The following is a 12,625-nucleotide window of genomic DNA, read 5'->3' as shown; positions in this document are numbered from 1 at the left end:
ATCAAGGTCTGATTAGTCAGAACTTCGGGATTGGGTAAGTTGTTTTCTTCTTCTTGTTGTAATCTTGCGTTCTTGCTCACTTGAGATCTTGTTGTTTTTGCCATTACCGGATCTTGGAAAACAGAACGTGGACGAGAGTTCGTTGGTAAGCCCCACAGACGGCGCCAATTATGTTTGGGTAGAAACTCGCCCAAACACACCAATGGTTTCGTAAGGGAGGTTGTAGCAATGAACTGTTGAGACCGCATACCTTCAATGGCTGCCTACGATCCAAATCGTCGTTCTCGAATCAAGTCTCTCAAATGAACGTAGTTCTTTGTTTCAGAGGAATGGGGTATTTATAGGATAATCATGATAAATATTATTTCCTTTATTGCTACATAATCTTATGTAATTATGTAAAGTTCTAATATGGAAGCGTATCTTGCCAAATATATTTTCTAAATATGAAACTGCTATATCTAGCTTAGCCATAATTTTGGGCAGACAGGCACGCCATAAAATTGGGCAGGCTGGCACACCATAAAATTGGGCAGGGAGGCACGCCATAAAATTGGGCGGGGAGGCACCACGCCATAAAATTAGCGGCGGTGCCCATAAAATTGGGCAGCGCAGGCACCATATAAAATTAGCCCATAATTTTGGGCAGCGCACATGGTGGTGGGTGGCGCTATAACGGTACCCAACCCAACGCCGATTGTTTATGGGGGTGCATATATGGTGGCACATACAGTTGTGTTAGTTCCAAGTTTCAATGGTCTGAGTTTTATTGGGTTGGTGGTTAAATTTCACTGAAACCATTCAACTGCACACCTTGAACTAGACACGTCTATCTTTTGATATACATGATACGTCTAGACTGAGATACAGATATTCTGGAAGCAAAGAATCTGATATAGAGGGTAGAGATAATGGAAATTAAAATAGGATGAACACGTGAAATATGCTAATTGTTCTGTACCTTTTTAGCGTCTCTTCCTCTTTTATCTTTACGTATTAGTTAGCCATTAGTTACCTCTGTTATTTCTCACTTGAAATGATCGTATGATAAGTAATATTATACTTAAGTTTACTGATAAGCATAAAGCAATAAATTGTAGCGTATTGTCTTTTTTGCTTCCACTGGGTAATCTGAAAAGTCAGTGCCACTCCCTTTGCCGTAATCAACCATACCGATTACTCTCGGTTCCTTTATAGATCTGATATTGCTTTTATGTTCATTTACTGCTCTGACTAACTGTATCCTGCATTGAGATTACCAAAATCTTTTTGTTATGATAGACGGTTAAGGAATCATATGTAGTCTAATTGCTCTGTCTTATGAAAAGTAGGCAAAATTGAGCTAACGATATAAAAAATAACTGTTGTTGCTTCATAGTTGTCATGTGTTGCGAAAACCATGTTGCGCTATAGAACTATTTGATAACCATTAATGCCATATCTCATAGTGTTGCATTACATAGTAATTCTGGTTGTAAACCTACAGTCATATAAATCTCCTATTCTATCTAAGTATTATACACTTGGAAATTGATGGTCCTTATCATCATATTTTATCTATGCTTGCCACTGGACAAACTTGAAAACTAATGGTTAGTTCTAATCAGTCACGTAACAGCATTGTAAAACTATATCCCGAAAGTAAAATTACAATACGGTAAGTATGCCTTAATACTTTGCATTCAGATAATCCAGAGCAACTTTGACTGAGAAAATGTAATGAAGGTATTTTCTCCAAAACTCTCGAATTTTCTCTCTCTGCTCTCGGGCTCTCTCTTCGTCTCCCCCATTCTCTCTTCTCAAGCTCTTCACCTAAGGATAAATTTCTCTATTATTTCCTCTCTGATGTGCGCAAGTTCTTCTTCTTTGGTCTCCCTCTCTCGGCGTATGCAATTTCGGTGAGAACTGGACTTGAATAAATTTTCAAGAGTTGGAAGATGGGCTAGGAAGAAGCTGGATATGTGGGATTTGTTTGTTGAGTAGAATCCAACTACAACGATATAGATATATATACATAGCTTTCATTGTTGCTTGATAGTAAACTTACTTTTGGGCGTGTGTGTTTGGTGGATCATTTATGTACTGATTTACATACATCACCAAAAACTCATTTGCATGACGGTATCTCTTTTGATTTTTTTCTACTTTGCCATTTTGCTAGAGAGGTACCTCTTCCTTTTGCTAATAATATTTTTTAAAATCTTATATATTATTTAATGATCGAGTTGTGCGTGTTATTTTGGACATAGTTTAGTTCAGTTGCGCTCCGAATATATGGAGAGGTCTGCCCAAGAAAACTCATTGGTACTTAACACGATTAATGATCGTCGAGAGCGACAAAGACTGAGGCAAAAAAACCGTCGACAAAATATGACAGAAGAACAACTTTCCACACACAAAGAACGCGAACGTCTGCGTCAGCGAGAGAGAAGACAGCGAATGACTGATGAACAATGATCCGTTGAACGACAACGGTATCGTGAATACTATAGACGTCGAAAGAATGCTTCGACTATTGACCGAGTTCAACACGGTCATGTTACAACACAGGAAGGACCTACCGACGTCAAAGGACCGAGCCAACTACATTCCCAAGATAGTCAGGTTTTGCAGCATTCATGTAATTGATTACTTATGTTTTACTGTATTTGATTATTTATAAATACCATTTACTATATTTAAGATTTTCCTATATTTAATGTTGAAGAATCGAGCCAAATTCAGCCCCAGGAAGAAACTATCCAAGCTGACACTTCACATTCACAACCTTTGGGTAATTAATTACTTGATTTCTACTGTATATGTATTTGATTAAAAATTATTACATTTAGACTTTGATATATTTAGTTATGTATTGTTAGCTTTTGTTACTTATGCACATTAAATTTTTTACTTCAGGTGTCACTGTTGTTGGATATGACGTAGATGCAAAGCATTTGCTCTCTCTACTAAAACAACATATTGAGTCAGTATTTAGTAGATTCACTGGTAGTTATTTGCCAATCGTACTGGATGTCGATGGTCACACGTTTCGGGTAAATATTGGTATGTAATGTTTTACAAATATAATTTATTTTGTTTGCTTATTAATTTATTATATTATTATTGTCAAATTATTATTGTTATTAAATCCTTTTTGATATTACTGTATTTTTTAAAAGCTGGTGGAGGTGTGAGAAATCCATATATTGAATTAAACGATGTCTGTGTTGATAATGACCTTTCTCATTCCGGGCATACGTTTATGGATGGAATTCATGCTACAGGTACAACTACAACGACGTGTTCAATTCTCTTTGAATTTTCTCTACTCAATATACCGGCTTCTTACTTAAATTTATTTGATCTTTTGTGAAATAACTGGCATCTATACAAGGCGATGATAAATTTTCATCCAATGGTATTAGACCAAGAAGGACGTCAATATGTTCATACCACAACAGTGCACGAGGCTTTGAAGACAACCCTTATATTGAACCCTTCCGACTCCGGAATTACAAAACATGTCCTCACTGTGGAGCAAAATTATTTCCTTCTGAGACAAGTAGTCTCTGTTGTCTTAACAGGCAGGTCAGACTCCCTTTGCTAGAATCTCCACCCGAATTAGCATATCTATACACCTCACAATCGGCTGAGGGTATTCATTTTAGAGAGAATATTCGTTCATATAACCATGTTTTCTCTTTTACTTCTATGGGAGTTCATATTGATGATGATTTGGCAAATGGTCGAAATGGTGTGTACACATATCGTGTCCAGGTGCCATATATCATCGGATTGGTGGTCTCCTACCACGACCTGGTAACCGGCCACGTTATTTGCAAATGTATATTTATGACACTGACCATGAATTGGAGTACCGTCTAGCTGAGAGCAAGATTCTTGATAGGCAAGTTTTGGCTATCCTGAAAAGGGTCTTAGATTCAAACAACAGATTCGTACATATTTTTCGTGAGGTCTCTCACCATGACATTCTTAATAATATTCGTCTGCACATCAAAGAACATCCACCCAATCTCCATCAATATTCACTACCAGAATCCTCGGAGGTTGCGGCTATCTTAGTCGGACGTGAAGAGCCAACTGACATGAATGAAAGAGACATTATTGTTGAAGCAAGATATGGTGATATATTCAACATCCCGGACACTGCAGGCTATTATGACCCATTACAATATCCTTTACTGCACATATTTGCACATATTTTCACATAGTGCACGTAGAATCAGTTGTCGAGCTTTTTATTCTTACATGCTCAGGTACATGCCGCCCCTACATTAAATTTTTAATAATGTTATACACTATGCTTATATATATTAAGTTCATGCTTACATATATTAAGTTCATCTTTGACACATACAGATCCGAGATAACCATCTGTCATTGTTGCTCCGTGGCGGAAGACTTTTGCAGCAATACGCAGTTGACAATTATGTTAAGATAGCAACTCAACAGCTCCGTTTTATACGCAACAACCAGGATAAGATTAGGGCTGAGCTATACCAAGGTTTACATGATTCTCTTGCTGCTGGGGTCACTGATATAGGTTTGCAACAAACCCGACCGGTATAATATATTTTTTTCATTTTCTTTTCTTTTTACATCTTACTATATCTGTAATTTATCTTTCCCGTTACCTATAGGCAATGTTGGTCATAGAATAATATTGTCGTCAAGTTTAGGAAGTCCTCATGATATGCACCAAAGGTACTATGATGCAATGGCCTTGGTTCAAAATTTTGGAAAGCCTGATCTTTTTATTACAATGACTTGCAATCCCAATTAGGATGAAATCAGAGAAAACTTATATCAGGGCCAGACACCGCAAGATCGTCCAGAAGTTGTAGTCTGTGCGTTTCATTTAAAATTTGAAGAACTCAAGAATGATCTCTTCACAAAAAACATCTTGGGTAAAGTAGTAGCACATGTTCACGTCATTGAGTTCCAAAAAAGAGGTCTCCCACATGCGCATATACTCTTGATCCTTGATGATGATGATAAGTTCGGCACTCCTGATGACTACGACAGTGTTGTTCGAGCAGAAATTCCAGATCCGGATTCAGAGCCTGTCTTATATGATTTAGTCAAGCGACATATGATTCATGGACCCTGTGGCTACCTTAAAACAGTTGATGTTTGTATGAAAGACGATTTTTGCAAGAAAAAATATCCGAAGGATTTTGCTGAAGTCACGGTACAAGGAAACGACTCTTACCCTACATATAAAAGAAGGTGTAATGGTCGGGTGCTGACTCTTTCCAAGGGATTATCTATTGACAATCGTTGGGTTATCCCTTATAATCCTTGGCTCCTGAGGAAATATGATTGTCACATCAATGTCGAAATATGCTCAACAATCAAGTGCGTGAAGTATCTGTACAAGTATGTGTACAAAGGATCCGACCGGATATCTATGGAGGTAAATTCCACGTCACATGATGATCGAGATGAGATAAATCAATTTATAGATGCACGTTGGGTTACACCTCATGAAGCGCTCTGGAGAATATTCAAGTTTCCACTCAATAAAATTTATCCATCTGTTTATGCCCTTCAAGTTCATCTTGAAAACATGCACCAAGTCCTTTACTCTGAGGGTCATGATCTACGGGAGTTGCTATCAGATGAAAAGACTTCACACACGATGTTAACTGAGTTTTTCAGGAAGAATGCATTGGACATCGATGCAAGACAGTATTTGTATCGTGAATTTCCAGAGCACTATACATGGAATAATTCTCAAAGATGCTGGGAGAAAAACGAGGACTTAACAAGGTGATTGGCAGGATACATACTGTGTCACCTTTCGAAGGAGAAAGATTTTACTTAAAATTGCTCCTTGACCATGTTAGAGGCCCAACCTCTTTCAATGACTTGAAGACCGTTCACTTTTACGAGTGCTCAACGTTTAAAGAATCTGCTGAGAGATTGGGTCTACTTGAAAGTGATAATGCAATAAGGGAGTCATTGTTAGAGGCAGCTACTATTCATATGCCATCAGCACTGAGACGATGCTTTGTTACCATTTTGGTACATTGCCAGCCAGTGGGTGTCCGTGCTTTATGGGATGAGTTCCATGAGTATATGACCGATGATTTCTCTTCTACAACTTGATCCACTCACAAGACGAATCGTTTGCTCACAGAGTTGAATTCATTGTTATCCCAATACAACAAATCTATTTCTGATTTTGATTTGTCGTGCATATCAGAAACATGCAGTCAATGCTCTTTAGACTTCAACATAATTATGGAGGAACGCCGAGTACCTATACCACATGAAGACTTGGCATCCATTCAAAGCTTGAATGCTGAACATCGCTTTGCTTTTAATACTATTATGCAGTTAGTTGAACATAACGAAAGCTCTGTTTATTTTATTGATGGACCAGGAAGCACTGGGAAAACATTTCTGTACCGGTCAATCTTAGCCTATTTGAGGAATAGGGGTTGCATAGCAATTGCAACATCCAGCTCTAGTATTGCTGCCACGATATTTCCAGGAGGTCGTACAACACACTCAAGGTTTAAAATACCTATAAAACTAGGATCAGCACCCACCTATAATATAAGTAAGCATTCTCCCTTGGCTGAATTGTTGCGAGAATCCTTAATTATCATATGGGATGAAGCTACAATGACCCATCGTCACGCATTTGAGGCTTTGGATAGAACCTTGAGAGATATCATGGATGTTGAGCTGCCATTTGGTGGTAAAGTTTTGGTAATGGGCGGTGACTTTCGCCATACACTACCCATTGTAAATAAGGGTACAATAGCACAAACTATAGATGCATGTGTAACAAAATCGATTTTATGGAACTATGTAAAAGTCATCCGTCTTAGAGTGAATATGCGTGCATTGGAAGATACTTCATTTTCCAATTTTTTACCGTACAGGGGACGGGGCTGAGACATGTATCAATGGAGACATGGTAAAGATACATGATGACATGATCATACCATGGGTGGACGATCACTCTCTGACTCAGCTAATAGACAGTGTGTTCCCAAACTTACAACAAAATGCAGGAAATATAAATTATGTAGTCCAGCGGGCTCTCATTACTCCGACCAATGATGCTGCTAATCGTATAAACAAACATGTCATTCAAAAATTTCAAGGAGATGAAGTCACGTACTACTCATTTGATCATGTTGAGAATTATGAACGCCATCTATACCAATAGGAGTTCCTTAATTCTATTAATCCAAGTGGCCTGCCTCCTCACATATTGACTTTGAAGATAGGATCACCAATAATGCTTCTTAGAAACATTGATCCCAAAAACGGATTGTGCAACGGAACAAGGTTAATATGCCGGTCTTTTCTACCAAACTTGATTCATGCAGAGATTGCTACAGGTGGTTTTAAAGTGCACCTGCTTTCTTGCACCGGATACCCCTGAAGCCTAATGAGGATCTGAAGCTTCCATTCAATATGATAAGAAAGCAGTTTCCCATTCGTTTGTGTTTCGCTTTGACCATACATAAAGCTCAAGGGCAAACACTGCCTCACGTTGGTGTTTACTTACCAGATCATGTATTTAGTCATGGCCAACTCTATGTGGCACTCTCAATAGGCGTATCTAGACACACAACCAAAGTATTAGTCAAAAAGGGAAACCAACCAGGTTACTTTGGAACTTTCACAAGGAATGTGGTCTACATTGACGTGTTCTCCTCATTTAACTCCAACACACAATGATTCATGTCTCTGAGAGGTAATTGTCTTCTTCCCATCGTAAATATATTCAAATTTTCTTTATGCTTATCAAAAGTATGGCTGATACTTGATATAAATATAGAAATTGTCTTTCTATGTGGAACAAAATATAGAAATTGTCTTTCTCATTGAACATTTTTTACCTTTGAGGGTCGAGCAGGTACCTAAACTATGATGAGGGGAACATACAAATTACCTTTAAGTTTTGTGATCAACCTACAAAGACACGTCTTATTGATAAAACACCTGATCAGCAACTGAGCATATATAGTTGAAGTATTTTAGAACCCTCGGCTGCTAACATACAAAAGGCATGACTTGGAATTGGGTTTCTCGCTTAGAAGAGTTCCTCCTCCGTATTGTTGCCTTATGATCTGAGAACCATATTGGTGAATTTGCTCTTATATCCTATGTAGGGATCATCTTTATCAAATGGAATATATGGACTTCGTACAGGTACAGAACTGAAAGTGTAATTGTTCATTAAGGATGTTCACTTTATATATTCGATCTTGACAATCTACTTAGCTCAATTCTAAAACTTAATGCTAAGAACTCAGAATCGTAGGGAAAGTAGTGCCGATATTACTCTTTCATGTCTGCACATAGATGACATGTAATTAATTCATGCAATTTTTTACATGCGATTGCTCTAGGTGCATTACTTATTGGTTAGAATGTCATACAGGTAAGCCTCATCTGTATACTTAGACCATTACATACATCATAGAAAGGAAACTGATAGTTGATTGTTTTTTTACATTGGAATGTTTAAGAATTGTCATGAATTACCAATGTCAGAACCCAATCACTTAAGTAGGAACATTTCGTTTTACATATAATGCCTATTTACACGTAATGCTTAACAATTTGTTCCATGAGACTAATCTCTTTATGCTATATATTCACTTATCCAGGAAGTAGATATGACAATTCTGGGACTTTCAAGAGGAGACGGAAAAGAAACTAACACTATTGCGAGATTGAGCTAAGGTAATTTTCTAGAATCTTAAGATTTTGTGATTTTTCTAGGACCGTGTATTTAATTGTTATCCCCTACCTCAGTCAATTTCCCGACTTTTCCTTCTTGCATTTTTTGGGAGAAAACAGTGTTAAACCATCAAGAATTTTAACAGTGTTATTTTGTTTTTTCTATTGTTGTCGATTTTATCTCAATGTCTGTATTGTTGTCTCAGTTTTAGCTCCATAAATGAATAAATTGCATGACTGCAATCAGGGTACATAAATGGAAAAGGGTGCATCACATTAGGGATTCTAGGTGGTGATGGGTAGTGGTGAAGAGGAGAGGAACATATAGGACTCATGGTAGTGTTTCCATGATGAAAACTCATATTCACTGGCCAAGGACCACTGACAGGAACAGGACCAGGACCAGGAGGGATGCTGATGTTTAGTGGCAAATGAGCGCCACGTGACGTGGCATGAGATGAGCTGAATGGAGCTGCAGATGCAGATAATTTCTTATAGGGTGTGTCTCTTATATTTTCTTATAGGGTGTGTCTCTTATATTTTCTGACAGGAGATTCCCTATCATATTGCTCATCTTTTGGAGCATCACTAGAAGGGGAATCACTTTCAGTTTCGACGCTCTCGTGCGAGACTTGATTCTCACTGTTCTCAGGCACAAGCATTCCCAAGTCCAGGGACACTATCTCAGAAGGTGTACCTCTTATTTCACCATTTGGATGACCATCTTCTTCTCTCGGCACAACTTCATTTTTGTTTTTTATGTGAAATGAGGTATCTGGAATAGAGTTTTCAGACTTATCTTCTTTCTTTTCTATCTCTGTGTTTGCAAATACAATAGTTTCCTTTGCTTCATTTACTTCCACTTCAAATTTTCCAACAGCATGCATAGAAATTCCAGGGGTTCCATTTTCTAAATTTCTTACCTGCATCTTAGCTATAGTTCCGGGGCCAGGTGCTACTTCTTTGTAAGAAGGTGATTTTCCAAGACTAACTATTGAACTGCTCTCTCGATGCTAGATCTACTTCATGAGGCTAAGAAGTTTGGAATGGTTTTGAGGAAGGATTAGATAGTGCACTTTCATTTCTAGAGTTATCCACCGGTTTGCTAGACAAAGGAACCGACTTCACCTCATCCGTCAGTTCTGACCTTGACAACTTTTCGGCTGAATTTAGGACCCAACACTGGACTCTTGGAGGGTTGGTAGTCAGTGTAGCTCACAGGAGTCATATTGATATTTTGTACATTTCCAACGTCTAAACTATTTTTGACAGAGTTCACCGAATATGCTAGTTAAAACTCTGACAGAGTTCACCGAATATGCTACTTCACCGAACTCTGACAGAATTCAAAACACTGACAGAGTTCACCGAATATGCTAGTTCAAAACTCTGACACCCCGAACTCTGTCAGAGTTCAAAACATTGACAGAGTTCACCGAATATGCTAGTTAAAACTCTGACAGAGTTTACCGAATATGCTAGTTCACCGAACTCTGACAGAGTTCACCGAATATGCTAGTTAAAACTCTGACAGAGTTCACCAAATATGCTACTTCACCGAACTCTGACAGAGTTCACCGAATATGCTACTTCACCGAACTCTGACAGAGTTCACCGAATATGCTAGTTAAAACTCTGACAGAGTTCACCAAATATGCTACTTCACCGAACTCTGACAGAGTTCACCGAATATGATACTTCACCGAACTCTGACAGAGTTCACCGAATATGCTAGTTAAAACTCTGCCAGAGTTCACCGAATATGCTACTTCACCGAACTCGACAAGTTCACCGAACTTCAAAACAAAACTCGGCCCAGTTCACCGAATATGCTACTTCACCGAACTCTGACAGAATTCAAAACTCTGACAGAGTTCACCGAAATTGTCACCGTCTTTAAACGAGGATATCAATCATAAATATAATCATAGCAACCTAAATTAAATCAAAATTCAAGTTTTTATGGTATAATGACAATCCAAGTGTCAATTAAAACGTTCCAATAGGCAAGCACCATAACCAAAAGTGCACTATAGTAATTACATATCTATCAATTCTATCCACAAAAGGCGATCAAAAAAGAAGTTTAAATTTGAATTGATGCAACCGGTAGTTGAATTGCCAAATGATACTGTCCCCTTCTCCGGGGGGCTGGCTGCCGGTGTAATTGAGATGTAACGATGCTCCAAAAGCAAAGCAAGGTTGGTTGTTTTGTTGGAACTATCCCATTTGCCTTGGACTTTGGTTTGCATGTAAAGGTCTGAATTGCCGAACTCGTGATTCAATAGTGTCTTTTAAGCTCGATTAGTTGAACCTCGCATCTAAGAACGGCCCGATCTTTCTCATGCTCGTTAAAATTGGAAAAAGAAGGTTCCCTCATATTCCCATCCCCATGTAAGACCTCATTGCGAAGTAAACCAACCCTTCAATCCCACGAGATATTTTACGAGATCGATCCCTCTCTTCTTTTTTTTGTAGATCTGTTTTTTTTTCTTTTTTTGAGAAGATGAGACGTAAAAGACGTTTTTACCCCCACTTGGTTGGTTGAAATTTGGAGTGTTAGATCATCAGATCTTGAGGTGAGATCGGACGGCTGAGGAGAAGTGTGAGATTAGAGTGGCAGTATAGCCAAACCGATTATATATATATATATATATATATATTTTTTTTTATATATTTTTTTTTTTTTTATTAATTTTTTTTTTTTTCCACCTGTGATTCAATGCGAGGTAGTTCCTCTTCTATTTTTTTGTAGGAGTGTTGTTGCTTCAGGTCGAAATGCTACAACTCTTCCAAAACTTGGTTGGATATAAGGCCGTATTTCAGATAAAAATAACAAGTTTCAACAAACAACACAAAAACAGTTTCTTCACCCTTTCAAAAATCTCTCCAATCATGAATGAATCAACAAATCATCCATCACCAAGTCTGAATCAAAACGTAAGTACAACGACTTTACAATTTGAATTGTTTACTATAAACTTTTGTCATCTCATTCGTACAATCTCTTCATGCTTAATTTGCTAGTGAGGACACCTACTATGCTGAAGAACGCCACTATGAAACGGAGAAATCCACTTAACTCCACCTAGCTAACTTATGTTCATATCGATCTTTTGTTATTTTGCAACATCTCAGCTAATTTTGACGTATACAGTCGGTCATGGTATGTACTTATTTGTTTGTGTTCGTGGTACTGAAAACTAAGTATCACATTAAGCTTACTGGGTCAAGTGGTAAAGAAGACTTGGGCACTAGCATGCATCTAATGTATCTGTCTGTGATGTTTCTATACTTACATTTATTTTTTGTGTTTTTGTATATGTGAAATCAACTTTGTAATTTTTTTGTCTTAATTAGAGTATAGTTTACCGAACTCTTACAAAACAGCGTAGGCTCCATGCTCTATAAATATGTATTGTTATTGTGGTGGGTATTTTTGTCTTTTTAGTATCTAAATATATTATCTCGGGATTTCTGAATATTCCTCTCTCTACGTGTGTTGTGAGGTCTCCTTCGTCGTCTCCGGCTTTCGCTCTCTTCAATCTTCAACTGCTCACCGCTATTGTTTACACAACAAGAAATTCATAAGATTGTGTAAGATAAATAACAATAGAAATCTTTGTTAATCTCATGTTGAAGGTAGCAGAAACTATCAGAGAAGTGAATGACAAGATTTTGAACTTCACAGCCAATGCGCAAAGAAAGGAAACGAAGGATTATTAAGACTTCTCTGTCAGGTGATTTAGCAATAAGATATTTTGCTTGCATAATCAAAACTTTGTTCAAGTAGAAGAAGAAAGGTATATATTACACATTTTCTGAAATGAATTTGTTATATTTTAAATGTAAGATCCATTTTTTTTTGCTAATCTCTCTTCTTAGCAGGTCAGATTATTCTCTAAACGTC

General features: G+C 37.7%; 1 protein-coding gene across 4 annotated transcripts; it reads left to right on the top strand.

The window, feature by feature from the left end:
* Window positions 1–2,898: 2,898 nt before the first annotated feature.
* On the top strand, window positions 2,899–12,144 carry LOC147522830 (uncharacterized). 4 transcript variants are annotated; one of them, XM_086560783.1, is made up of 6 exons: window positions 2,899–3,045; window positions 3,162–3,266; window positions 4,363–4,546; window positions 8,643–8,718; window positions 11,471–11,655; window positions 11,743–12,144. In XM_086560783.1, exons 2-4 carry the CDS (start codon window positions 3,201–3,203, stop codon window positions 8,693–8,695), a joined length of 303 nt encoding a protein of 100 aa, XP_086416909.1. In that variant the 5' UTR covers window positions 2,899–3,045; window positions 3,162–3,200; the 3' UTR covers window positions 8,696–8,718; window positions 11,471–11,655; window positions 11,743–12,144. The 4 variants fall into 4 exon arrangements, with proteins under 4 accessions (XP_086416909.1, XP_086416904.1, XP_086416900.1 ...); XM_086560778.1 differs by lacking the exons at window positions 11,471–11,655; window positions 11,743–12,144 and adding exons at window positions 9,116–9,214; window positions 9,266–9,657; XM_086560774.1 differs by lacking the exons at window positions 11,471–11,655; window positions 11,743–12,144 and adding exons at window positions 9,104–9,214; window positions 9,266–9,657.
* Window positions 12,145–12,625: the final 481 nt, after the last annotated feature.

Source organism: Coptis chinensis, chromosome 1 (genome assembly GCF_015680905.1).
Source record: "Coptis chinensis isolate HL-2020 chromosome 1, ASM1568090v1, whole genome shotgun sequence".
In the NCBI taxonomy this organism is placed as follows: Eukaryota; Viridiplantae; Streptophyta; class Magnoliopsida; order Ranunculales; family Ranunculaceae; genus Coptis; species Coptis chinensis.
Note: the sequence above shows the minus strand (reverse complement) of the source record. Positions and strands in the feature narration are given on the sequence as shown.

Excerpts from the sequence above, each read along its gene's own strand:
- LOC147522830 (XM_086560770.1), top strand. The coding sequence starts at position 3,201 with ATGTCTGTGTTGATAATGACCTTTCTCATTCCGGGCATACGTTTATGG. Across the intron at positions 3,267-4,362 it reads GGATGGAATTCATGCTACAG|ATCCGAGATAACCATCTGTC; the intron begins GTACAACTACAA and ends TGACACATACAG. Across the intron at positions 4,547-6,899 it reads TGCTGGGGTCACTGATATAG|GGGACGGGGCTGAGACATGT; the intron begins GTTTGCAACAAA and ends TTTACCGTACAG.